Source organism: Capsicum annuum, chromosome 2 (genome assembly GCF_002878395.1).
Source record: "Capsicum annuum cultivar UCD-10X-F1 chromosome 2, UCD10Xv1.1, whole genome shotgun sequence".
In the NCBI taxonomy this organism is placed as follows: domain Eukaryota; kingdom Viridiplantae; phylum Streptophyta; class Magnoliopsida; order Solanales; family Solanaceae; genus Capsicum; species Capsicum annuum.
Genome location: NC_061112.1, coordinates 132,753,174 through 132,766,592, shown reverse-complemented (window position 1 = coordinate 132,766,592; position 13,419 = coordinate 132,753,174). Strand labels below are relative to the sequence as shown.

The 13,419-nt window shown below is 37.3% G+C and overlaps 1 protein-coding gene and 1 pseudogene across 1 annotated transcript; both read left to right on the top strand.

The window, feature by feature from the left end:
* Positions 1–2,935: 2,935 nt before the first annotated feature.
* Positions 2,936–4,699, top strand: LOC107858215 (annotated as a pseudogene).
* Positions 4,700–10,641: 5,942 nt separating this feature from the next.
* Positions 10,642–12,707, top strand: LOC107858214 (putative cysteine-rich receptor-like protein kinase 32). Its single transcript, XM_016702910.1, has 4 exons — positions 10,642–10,727; positions 10,816–10,966; positions 11,074–11,137; positions 12,538–12,707. Exons 1-4 carry the CDS (start codon positions 10,642–10,644, stop codon positions 12,705–12,707), a joined length of 471 nt encoding a protein of 156 aa, XP_016558396.1.
* Positions 12,708–13,419: the final 712 nt, after the last annotated feature.

Sequence of the window (13,419 nt, the reverse complement as noted above, 5' to 3'; positions counted from 1 at the left end):
ATTGATCAAGTATGCAGCTGTGCTCATAGCATTTGCCCAAAACGTCTTAGGCAGCCCACAATGTATCCTCATGCTCCTTGTACGCTCATTCAATGTTCTGTTCATCCTTTCAGCAACTCTATTCCGCCTTGCCTTCTCGGGAACTGTCCTTATCAATCTGCTTCCCTCAGCTGCACAGAATTATTTGAATTCTGACTTGTCATATTCTCCTCCATTATCAGATCTCAGGCATTTGATTTTCAAGTTAGTCTGATTTTCAACTTCAGCTTTCCATCTCTTGAAAGTAGCAAACACATTTGACTATGTTTCAAGAAGTAAACCCATACCTTCCTACTGAAATCATCAATGAAGGTGACATAGGATCTGGATCCACCAAGTGATGAAACAAGAGATGGTCCCCAAAAGTCTGTATGGATCATTTCCAACCGTACTTTCTTCGGCTCTCTCACAGTCTTCGTGAGGCTTACTCATTTTGTTGTACCCATAACACAACCCTCACAAAGACCCATATCAACAGATTTCAGCCCCTCTAAATCTCTTTTTATAGCCAATATTTTCATTCCCTTAGCACTCATGTGTCCAAGTCTGTTGTGCCACAGAAATGAACCGAAAGCACCCTCAGGAACAACAACCATGTTTATACACCCTACAGTGGTGTACAAAGTTTTAGATTTTGTGCCACGTGCTACAACCATAGCACCCTTCACAATCTTCTACGAACCTTTCCCAAACTCTATTGTGTAGCCTGTGCTATCCAATTGACTAACAGAGATCAGATTCTTCTTGAGACCGGAAATATATCTGACATCCTCCAATGTCCACTGATTTCTTGCTAGAGTTTTTATGCAGACATCCCCCTTTTCTTCAATCGCCAATGACTTATTGTTAGCAAGATACACTTTTTCAAAGTTTTCAAACTTGAAGTTTTAGAACAATTCCTTGCTAGGAGATGAATGAAAAGATGCACTAGAATCCAATATCCAGGATTCAACCAGGCTATCTACACTAAGGATTAGAGCATCCCCAATGTCTTCTGCTAAATTAACAAAATCATTATCATCTCCAAATTTCTGATTCTTCTTCTTCTTGGGTTTCTTGCACTCTGTTCGAAAGTGTCCTTTCTCTCTATAATTCCAACATGTCACATTGGATTTTTGTGGAGATTTTTCACGATTCTTCAATTTTGATCTACCATATGTATTCTAACCCCTCGATTGGTCTCTCCTCCTTCGGTCAACACTGAGAGCATTACCAGATGACTCCTCAATTTCTCATTTGCGAATACTTTCGCTAAGAACAACATCTCGAATTTTATCAAGCTTCAGTTTCTCAGATCCACAGGAATTGCTAATCGTAGCAACAACAGTATCCCAAGACTCGGGTAGAGATGACATCAAAATTAGTGCTTTAATTTCATCTTCAAAATTAATATCCACAGAACACAGTTGACTAATAATAATATTGAACTTGTTTATATGATCAGCAACAAATCCATTCTTAGGCATCTGTAAATTGAACAATCTATGCATCAAATATACCTTGTTCATCATAGATGGCTTTTCGTACATATTTGATAGTATCTTCAACAGATCGGACGTGGTTTTCTCCTTGACGACGTTGAACGCCATGTTTCTTGACAAAGTCAACCGGATCAGTCCTAGAGCCTGCCGATCCTTGAACTTCCAATCCTCCTCCTTCATGGACTCCCACTTCACCTCGGTCAAGGGTTCGTGAAGATCTTTCTGATATAGATAGTCTTCGATCTGCATCTTTCAGAAACTGAAATCGGATCCATCAAACTTCTCGATTCCAAACTTCGATCTTTCCATCTTCAGTGATCGTGATGAATCTCCCAAGCTTTGATACCAGTTGTTAGGATCGATTAGCAGTTCACATACACTAAATCTATGGAGAGAATGAAGAAAACTAGAGAGAGTTCTTTAGGAGAGAGAGAGAATTAATTTTGTGGTAACATCCGTGGGTAACCTCCACGGTGGATGGACTATTTATATTAATGACTCGGAGTATGTACAATTATATAGAGAAATGAGAATAAAAGGTACAACCTAAAATTAGGAGGTTCAACCACATGAACATTAATATATAACAGTACGTTACATATTAATCAAGCTCCACAACCTAACACTGTGTGCCAGTAGTGGTGGCATGGACCCAAGAGGGGTGCCAGCCGTGACCAACGAGGGATCGATCCACGCGTGGAGCCACGACTCGAGTAGTGGCCTGTGCGCCAGGAGTGGTGGCCTGGACCTAAGAGGGGTGCCATCCGTGACCAACTGGGTTCAGCTTTGACCAACGAGGTCGTTGGTTCTCAAGCGGAGGCGATTGTTATGAACCAATTGTCCCACATTGGAAAAATAGAGAAATGCTAGAGGGATTATAAGCGAAATGGGTTCTCCCACATATTAGATTAGTCTTTTGGGGCTTATAATCCCCTTAGCATTTCTCTATTTTTCCAATGTGGGACAATTGGTTCATAACATTCACCAACATACCCAGTGACAGTCATTCGATTCATCACATCCAGATCATGAATGTTTGCAATCTCTCTCTATCTATATATATTGTGCAATGAGATATTGTTTTGCTAATTTGAAATATTTAAGGGTTATACAAATGTGTTCATTTCTTACCTCATATCCATAGTTATCTTGTTTATCCTAGTTTGCAATTTTCTCTCCATATCAAGCTCACAATCGAGAAGCTTCACGGCTTCATGCACTACAAGACACTGAAGTTTTTCTATATATTCCGCGTTTTTTATACGACACTAGAATGATTTATAATGAAAAGTCAAGACACACCAAATTTGGCAGTGTCACTATAATTTATGTTTTTTCTTTTGTTTGAAATGATACAATATACTTAATGAATTACTGGCACCCCATCAAAGTGGATCTTGAATTTTTGGCTAGTAATGGAGTTGATATTAGCACAAACTAAGTTGACAGTAACTTCGAAAGACATTAATTACTTTAATCACTCTAAGGAGCAATTGAGTAAACTTTTACTCCGGATATTCTAACTTGAGCAGTCATAAACACACGATAACAAATATCTATCCGACATTTAGATAATATTGTTAATGTAAAATTGCTGTCAATAATGTTGGTTGAAAATACAAAAATATTTTCAACACATGGAAACCAATGCAACTAGTAAAATCTACTTAAATAATTATGAAGTCCAAGTGGGAGATTAATTTAAAATATGCCACAGAAGCATCTGCATTTTTTAAAAAATTACTAATCTTGCCAGCTGAAAATCTGGATTTAAATCTGTACTTTCGTGTGCCTAGCTAGACTCAAAGTCAAGCTGTTGATTAAATTATTTTTTCCTAAACTTTTGAATAAACATAGATAGTTAAATAGAGCTAGCAATATATCTTTCATGAACTTATGTTTCTTCTATTCCAAAGAAAAGAAATGAGTAGCCTTCAAATTCTCTCTTTTTATTCTTTTCATTCTTTTTTGCAAAATGTTATTCCCACGAAGACTTTCTTTGTTGTTTTTCCAAACACTCTGAAGTTAACATTACCAGAAACACTTACATTCCAAATTCTCCAACCTATTCATCCATCCTAAAATCTGCTCAAAAAACCCAAGATGGTTGAATTCTTCGTATCCCTCTTAATTGCCTCCCCAAGAAAAGAATCGGAAATCAAGCCTGTTATTCTTTGTGCTAAAAAACTGGGTGTGCAAGTCAAGATCAAAAGTGGCGGCCACGACTATGAAGGCATATCTTTTCGCTCTGAATTCCCATTTGTCATGCTTGATTTAAGCAATCTTGATGATATCAAGATTGATTTAAAAGAAGGAACAGTTTGGGTTCAAGCAGGGGCCACCTTTGGTCAACTTTACTATGCAATTGCCAAGAAAAGTAGAGTTCATGGTATTGCAGGAGGTGTCTGTTTTAGTGTTGGAACTGGAGGGCTTATTAGTGGTGGAGGGTTTGGCACTGTGATGAGAAAATTTGGGCATGCGGCTGATAATGTTGTAGATGCTCGCGTAATGGATGTAAATGGAAATATTCTTGATAGGAAGAGAATGAAAGAAGATATGTTTTGGGCAATAAGAGGTGGTGGAGGAGCAAGTTTTGGTGTTATTTTAGCATGGAAACTCAAACTTGTTCCTGTTCCGGAGAAGGTTACTGTTTTCACTGTTTACAAGAAGTTAGAGAGTAACCAAAAGCTCCTCCAAAAATGGCAAAACACATCACATCAACTACCTGATGGTTTGTTCATCAGAGCAGTTATCCAAAATAATGAAACAGGAAATGACAAGTATGTTTTGATGTTTTCCAGGCACTATATCTTGGACCAGTTGATGAGTTAATTCCATTGCTCAAAGAAAAGTTCCCTGAGTTTCATCTAGAGAAAAAGGATTGCTTCCAGGAGCCTGCTTGGGACTGCAGCAACAGGCCTTGCATTAAAAAAGAATGTCGCAAATCTTCCTGGATTGGATCAATTTTGTATTTCTATGGCAGGAGGACAAATGAGTCGCTTGAAGTTCTTCTAGAAAAGAGTATTCCGACACAGAAGAATTATTTTAAAGCGACATCTGATTTTGTGAAGACTCTAGTTGCAGAATGTTAATGATGCAAGTGTATTTCACTTGATGCTTAAAATGACGGATTACGTCAACAATATATACACAAAGCTAGACACAAAAGGTCAAGAGCAGATCCCTAAGATCATGCTTCTACCTACCATAATTGAAATTTGAAAAATACTGCTATATCCTAGACATTTACTACCTGCCATATCTTGACATTTACTACGATATCTTGACACTCCCCCCTCGAGCCGGAGCATACATTTCATATGCTCCGAGCTTGCCGCAAATGTATTCAATCTGAGCTCCTCAAAGGGATTTAGTAAGAATATCTGCCAATTGGTAATTTGAACCAACGAAGCTGGTGGCAATCCACCCGGACTCGATCTTCTGCCTAATAAAATGACAATCCACCTCTATATGTTTTGTTCTTTCATGGAATACTGGATTTGAGGTAATATGTAGCGCAACCTGATTGTCACATATAAACTTCATTTGATTGAATTTAACACATTTTAACTCTTGGAGAAGTTGTTTCAACCAAGTAAGCTCGCATGTAGCAAGGTCCATAGCTCGATATTCAGCTTCTGCACTAGATCTGGCAACAACATCTTACTTCTTACTTTTCCAGGAAATTAAATTGCCTCTAATCATAACGCAATACCCAAAGTAGAGCGTCTGGAGAACCTGCCCAATCCGCATCAAAATATCCAACAAAGTCTGTGTGGCCTTTGTCTTCATATAACAATCCTTGTCCTGGAGCTTTTTTGATGTATCTGAGGATGCAAATCACTTCATCCCAATGATCTTTACATGGAGCTTGGAGAAATTGACTAACCACACTTACTGCAAATAAAATATTCGGGCGTGTAATAGTGAGATAGTTCAATTTACCGACCAATCTTCTATATCTACCAAGATCTTTCAATGTCTCCCCCTGTCCAGGGACGGGTTTGATGTTTGGATCCATAGGAGTGTCAATTGGTTTGCAATTTAACATGCATGACTCCTCTAATATGCCCAAAGCATATTTTCTTTGTGAGATGGCAATACTTGTTTTGGATTGTGCTACCTCAATTCCCAAAAAAATACTTCAACTTCCCCAAATCTTTGGTTTGAAAGTGACTGAACAAATGCTGCTTTAGCTTAGATATTCCTTCTGGATCATTTCCAGTTATGACAATGTCGTCAACATAAAAGACTAGAAAAATGTTCTTTGTTGGACCATTATGTCGATAGAAAATAGCGTGATCTACTTTGCTTTGAGACATCCCGAACTGTTGGACAATAGAACTAAATCTGCCAAACCATGCTCTCGAAGATTGCTTGAGGCTATATAAAGAGCGTTTGAGATGGCTAACTCAATCATGGCATCTCTCCACCCTGGTTATTGTAATGTTTCGCTAACATTCTTTGGTATAGGTACATTAGATAGGGTAGATACAAAGGTATAATATAATGGGGACAACCGATGCTAACTTAAACAGTTATATCTCTCTGGTTTTTGATTTTGGGTAGTGCGTATACCTTTGCGTATGGCGATTAGTGGGGTCACTGCATCTGATGAAGGTATGGCTGGAGTAGGTGACGAAGGAGCATGAGATGAGTCATCAGGAGCTACCAGTGCATCTGGACTAGGAGTAGTACTATCATTAGTATTGTTAAGAGGACGAGCACGTCTAGTGTATACTTGAAGAGGACGGGAAGGAGCGGTTTGGGGGTTGTCTGGAAGACTTTTTGTTGTAGATGAAGTATGGGTACGGGCAAAACTTGAGGAATTAAACTTCTACTTGTAGTGCTTGGTGTAAAATAGGGAGAAGTTGCAAAAAATGTCACATTTGCACTGATAAAATATTTATTCGATTTTGGATCATAGCACTTGTAACCTTTTTGGTGACGAGAGTATCCTAGAAAGACACACTTAATGGATTTTGGTTGGAGTTTGTCATTGCTATTACATTGATCATGGACAAAGCAAGTACATCCAAACACTCTCAAAGGTAGATGTTAAAGATTTTGACCACGAAAGAGAACTGAGTAAGGACTTTGTTGTTGCAACACAGTAGAGGGTATTCTATTTATCAAATAACAAGCAGTGAGGACAATATCCCCCCCCCCCCAAAACAAAGAGGAACGTGATGGTGTATGAGTAAAGTTCGAGTTGTCTCAATGAGATGTCTATTTTTACGTTCGGTGACTCCATTTTGTTGAGGAGTATATGCACAAGAAGTCTGATGAGTGATTCCCTTAGACAACATAAAACTGGCAAAGGGTGAAGATAAGTACTCCTTTGCATTATCACTGCGTAATACTTTAATTGAAATACAAAATTGATTATTTATTTCAGCATAGAATTTTTGAAAAATAGAGAATACTTCAAAATGATTTTTCATTAAAAATATCCATGTGCAACGAGAAAAATCATCAATAAAAGTAATGAAATATTGAAATCTTAAACTTGAAACAACACGACTAGGACCCATACATCTGAGTGAATAATGTCAAACATATGTGTGACCCTGTTATTGACTCTTTTGGGGAACGAAGTGGGACTATGTTTCCCAAGTTGACAAGACTCGCATTCAAATGAAGACAAAGTGGAAAGACTAGGAATTAATTCCTGAAGCTTTGCTAGACTCGAGTGACCAAAATGGTTATGGAGAAGATCAGATGAGGCAGCAGAAGTGAAGGCAACTGGTGGTGGTAATTTTGACATGTGATACAGTCCCTGTGTGACTCATATCCTGTTCCAATCGTCTTTCCCGTTCTCCGATCCTGTACAACAACAGATTCAACCAAAAAATTGACACTACAGTTCAGGTGTTTGGTTAATTTGCTAACAGAAATCAAATTAAATAGACATTCAGGAGCAAATAAAACTGAGTTTAAGAAAATAGAGGGAAGAAGTTGCACATCCCCTATTCCTTTTACTGCAGTTCGGGATCCATTAGCAAGGGTAACTGCGGTGAGGGTTGTAGAATGAATAAGATTTGAGAAAAGATTTTGATTAGAGAGATATGGTCAGATGCACCAAAATCCAATATCCATTGGCAGGAGAGTGAAGATCTGGTAAGACAAGCAAGGGAATCACCAGTTTGTGGAGGGCCAGATGAAGGCGATTGTCGTGTAGTCGCTTTATACTGCAAATAATCACTATAATCTACTCCAGACAAAGTAATGGAATTGGACAGTTGACCATCTGTGTCTTTACGGGTCTGAACCATGTGAGCTGTACTAGAATTGTTAGTACGTGGTGGTCGACCATGCAATTTCTAACAAGTTTGGCGAGTATGTCCTAGCTTGTTGCAATAGTTGCAAAAGGGTCTAGAGTTTTTAATGTTCCCCCTTTGCTGGAAATTTTGATCCTGTGGATTTGTATTTTTCACAGCTAATACAGATGTCTTGACGTTATTGGTATCATTTGTTTCTGAACCAATACGTGATTATAGAGCGGAAACATCGATTAAAGAAGGAATTGATGAACTTGCCAAAATTTGATCCCTTATAGGACTCAAATCAGATTGAAGTCCTTTCAACGCTAGAACCATAAAAAACTTATCTCTTTGTTGCTCCTGTGTGGTGACACTTTTAGAAAGTGGCATGAGAGAGTCAAATTGATCTTTTAAGGTTTCTATCTGTCCTAAATAACTTGCCATATCTTGATAGTTCTGCTGAAGTTGGACCAAGTCTGAGACAACCTTGTATATGCGTTGTATGTCATTTGTATACAGAGTCTTAGCTTTAGTCCAAACTTTATAAAAAGTTTTACAAGATTGAAATAGATTGAGTAATTTAGGATCAAAAGAGTTCCAGAAGAGATTGCATAATTGAGCATCAATTCAAGTCCACTTAGTCCTTTCACTAACAACAATATCACTAGTATTTTTAACTAAATGGTCCTCATATCCTTGTCCCAGAAACCACATCTCAACAGATGAAGACCATGGTGTGTAGTTATTACTACCTTCTAATTCATGGTAGTAATAACATGAGAACTTGAAATGGAGAAAAACATTGATTTGACATCACTTGATTCAATTTTCTCTGTGACATAGGTTACTAGAGATTCGCCTTTCTCTGCCATTATGGTTTGGACAGCAAAATGAAATACCAAGAAAAAGGTTAGTTAAAAGAACTCAAAATAGAGGAAGGAAAAGATCAAGGCTCCACTTGACGACTGCAAACCTGGTAGAAAATTTCTAGATCTGTATTGAAAATAACTTTGCAGGAAAAAGAAGAAGCAGCTGATATAGATCTGCTTTTGCTAGAAACTTTTCTGATTGCTGAAAATTAATGAGTGAGATGGATGGAAAAGAGAAAAGTAAAAAATGCCAGAAATGACTGCAATTAAGAGAGCTCTGATACCATGTTAATGATGCAAGTGTATTTCACTTGATGCTTAAAATGACATATTACATCTTCAATATATACACAAAGCTAGACACAAAAGTCAAGAGTAGATCCCTAAGATCATGCTTCTATCTACCATAATTGAAATCTGAAAAATGCTGCTATATCCTTGACATTTACTACCTGTCATATCTTGACATTTACTATCATATCTTGACACAGAAAAAGGGTGAAAAATGGTAAGAGAGGTTATTCTTGGAAGAAGAAAGACCCAAATGATAATGGAGCCATTAGGTGGAAAATTAGCTGAAATATCAGAATCTGAAACTCCATTCCCTCATAGAAAGGGGAATATGTATAATATTCAGTACTTGGTCAACTGAGGCGATAACAGTGAGAGTATATCAAGCCAGAAAATAGCATGGATGAGGAAACTTTACAGGTAAATGGAGCCATATGTGGCAACTTCTCCAAGAACTGCTTACCTGAATTTACAGGGATCTTGATTTTGGAACAAATGAAGAGGACTATGGCTATTTTAAGGCCAAAATATGGGGTGAAAAGTACTTCAAGAGAAATTTTGAGAGGTTGGCTAAAGTGAAGAGTAAGGTGGATCCCAATAATTTTTTCAGACATGAACAAAGTATTCCACCTTATCATACTGATAACTTAAGAAGACTAGATCCTATGTCAACTGGACTACATCAAGTTGTTTGAATTTTTATAAAGATCATTTGCTTTTTTCCCCTTTCGGATTCAATAAATGTATCAATATGTGAACTTCATCACATCTTAATTTGTAAAATAAATTTTTGAATATCTTGCATCTAAAAATGTTAAGGAATATGTAGCACTTTCTTATGAAGGGAGTTCCAAATGATTCCTCTGTTCACTACATGAAAATAGTTAATTATCGCTCTAAATATTTTTTAGGCATAATACATAAACATGCTCTTTTAACTTAACCTCAAATCACGTCTATGCCATCCAACTTTGGGTGTGCACAAGTAGATACTTAAGCTTATATAATGTTGAACAAGTAGCACGTCCTATGTGGCATAATACACATATGAAGGCATGTAGGACAAGAATTGTCCACGTAGGACGCCGCATAGGAAATGTGTCTACTTGTTCAACTTTATATAAGTTTAAGTGCCTACTTGTGCACACCCAAAGTTGGAGGTCATAGATGTGATTTAAGGCCAAGATAAAGGACATATTTTTGTATTATGCCTATTTTATATAACAAAATCACAGCTATTTATGAGCTTTCCGAGGACTCCAATGAGCATACATCGCGATTTGTATATCAAGACCAATGAATCAGAAGAGCTCTTCCCAACAAGTCTTGTGAAACATAATGGTACCAAAGGCAAATCCAAAAGTTTATTTATTTTGAATAAATTATTTATACATATTAATTGAATTTCTTAACACAAATACAAAATTTTATCCAATTGCTTTTTTACCTGGAAATCTAGTTTCATCCCTGAGTGGTACATGTAACCCAGATGTAATGTCGGTGGAGTGGTGCCTTTGACATAGGAAAATTGTTTTCTGTACATGTCAAGATCCTGCAAGAAGGGGAACAATACCATGGCCAATGCGCTTAAATATCATCAAAGGAATCACAAAAGGATTAGTTTACATGCTCCATGACTCGAGGTTGACAATAATCCACCGTGACTTAAAAGTTAGCAATGTCTTTCTAGACAGAGATATGACACCTAAGATATCTGACTTTGGGCTGGCAAGGGAATTCAAATACGATGTTGAAGTAAAGACTCGGCGTGTAGCTGGAACTCAGTAAGTAGATTAGCACTCGTTATCATTAACAATACAAATGTTTATGTATATATTTTAGAAATCTGATAGTTTTAGGTTGTGGCTGCAGTGGTTATATGCCTCCTGAATACATAGAAAATGGATATTATTCAACAAAATCAGATGTGTTCAGTTTTGGAGTTTTGGCATTGGAGATTGTGAGTGGCGAAAGGAATTCGACTTACCAGCATCCAATCTATGATATTGGTCTAGTAGGCTATGTAAGTATATTATCCTCTGGTTTTAATCACTACTTCACTTAAATTGGTTACATAGACGTTTCACCTTGAACTAAAACATTGTACATGATTGATCTTTTGATGGTCAGGCTTGGAGAATTTGGGAGGAAGGGAAGCCCATAGAACTGCTGGATCCAGAGATAGAAAAACAAGGTGATTTGAATGAAGTCTTAGGAGTCATCCATGTTGGGATCTTAGGTTGTCAACGGCTATCCCGACTATTTTGCGGAAATTTTGACTTTTGAAAGAGTCGCCACTTAATTTTGAAAAGGAATTAAGAAACCTTTATAAAACACTTTAAACGATCTAAAACAGAAAAATCGTTTAAGTTAAGAGATTCTGAGTAAGCGGTTCCTATTAACGTTTTAGGAAGGTGTTAGGCACCTAAAACGTCCGCTAACTTGCGGTTATCCGGACTGTTTGAAAATCGTCTTTTGATTAATTTTGAAAAGATTAATTTGTTGAAAAGTAGTTGATTAGAAAAAAAAGTTTTTTGCAAAATCAGTTTTTTAGCGACTTTAGTTAGGGCCTTAACTAAGGTTCGCAAAGGAGCACGTAAACAAGTAAACAACAGGAAAAGGGAAAGGGAAAGGAGAGAAGTAATGATTTAGGATTTAAGCCCAAATCATCGACCCTGTCCTAAACTAGTTGGGTTTTCAACCCATAACCTGTCCTAATTCTATGTTTTCAAGCCCCTTTTCGGCTCGAATTTCACTTCACCTGTATTAAATACAACTTTGGCTTCGAGGCCTAAATGAATAAATAAATAAATTAATAAAGACGACAATGAGTAAATGGAAAAAATGATAAATGAGACTTTTGGGTCTCGTAGAGGCTTCAAAGATGGAACTTTGATCTACTTCTTCTTTTGGCTCCTTGTATTTGTTTGCCACGTGATTGTCTTTTTAGGGATTTTGAGATCGGCTCATGAGGGATGGGCCTCAATGGCCCAAATTGATAATGCACCGACGGGAAAGAGTCCGTTTGGACTCCTTCGGGGCATAAAAATGGGAACCCAAGCTATCAGCAGAACCGTTACCAGCGGGAGATGATGTTGTCGACTCTGGAATTTCCAGTTGATCGACCAGCTTCCAAAGAGAAAAAGTGGACGAGAAGATTTTCACAAAAAAAAAACTTTTGTTTTCAGGAGTCCCAACAAAATTTTCAAACCCCAATTTTGGACTCTAGAATTCTTTGGCTCCCGAAAGAGAAAGAGAGAACCAAAAAAAAATTTCACTCTAATTTCTCGAAACCATTTCCCAAACCCTAGCCCCCCCCCCCCCCCCCTTTCCTTTTATAGAGAATAAAGTAGGGGTTATTTAGGGCTTCAAATGAGGATAATTTCGGCATTCTCCCCAAAGGGGAATTCAAAATTTGAACTTCCAAAAGCGTTTTCCGCCAACTAATTGAACTAATTTTGGAATCTTCTTGATGAAACCCAAAATTTTCCAACCAATGGAATTGAAGGAATGAAAATTTTCTCCCCCAACCAATGAGAATCGAGCAACTATGTACGATTTTGTACCATTCATCCCGAAATTTTTGGCCTCCAGCCATTGGAGCGGACACCTATACATTACTAGAGGATTCTCGGGCTGTTGAGGCCATACGCTGGGATGAGTCATGGTTACGGGTAGACTTCAGATCGTTGGGGGTTGATATCGTGTTGTTTGTTGTTGTTGATGGGTTTGACGGATTTAGGTCTGAGACGGGTCACGGATAGAGCATGGTCGTTGTACATTGAAGAGGGAAGAAGCCGATTGTACCTTGGTTATATTGTTTTTAAGGTTATTTGAGGGAAAATGAGATGACATGGGCCGGGGTTAGGAGTTATTGGGTTGAAGATTGGGCTGGCGGATATGTTATTGGTCTTGATGAGGGATTGGAGTTGTATTTGATTTTGGGCTGGGGAAGCTGATATTTAAATGGGCTGCTGGAGGGTTGTTTTTGGTGGGTTGAAATTGTGGAACGTTGCCCTAATTAAATTTAATTGGATTAAAATAATCCCACTTAGGAAAAGGTAATTTGAGGATTAAGATTATAATTTAGGCAACTTATTTAAATTCTAACTAAATTGAATCATCGGTCAATTGCATTACAATTGGGGCCTATTTGATTTCAATTAGAGTCAAATTTAATAAATTGACTAAATCAAATCGAAATTCGATATGAATTAACACCTTGTTTAATCCTGAGCTTCTTGATTCGATAAAATTGAATAAATATTTATCCAAATAAATTATTTTTGAGAATAAGTTATATTTAAATCAAGATTTTGATCATTACATTTATTTTCAAAGATTATCCTTAATTAAAATTTGATATTGATGAAAATGTTCATTTAAATGACATCGTTTCTACAATCTCGTATATGTAAATACGAAAAAGATATAATTATCACTTAAATAACAAATTTAGCCCAAATACATATTTTA

Bases quoted from the DNA above. Each gene is read 5' to 3' on its own strand.
- LOC107858214 (XM_016702910.1), top strand. From the start codon at position 10,642: ATGACACCTAAGATATCTGACTTTGGGCTGGCAAGGGAATTCAAATAC. The intron at 10,728-10,815 runs GTAAGTAGATTA...TTGTGGCTGCAG, and splicing joins CGGCGTGTAGCTGGAACTCA to TGGTTATATGCCTCCTGAAT. The intron at 11,138-12,537 runs GTGATTTGAATG...TTTGGCCTCCAG, and splicing joins TCCAGAGATAGAAAAACAAG to CCATTGGAGCGGACACCTAT.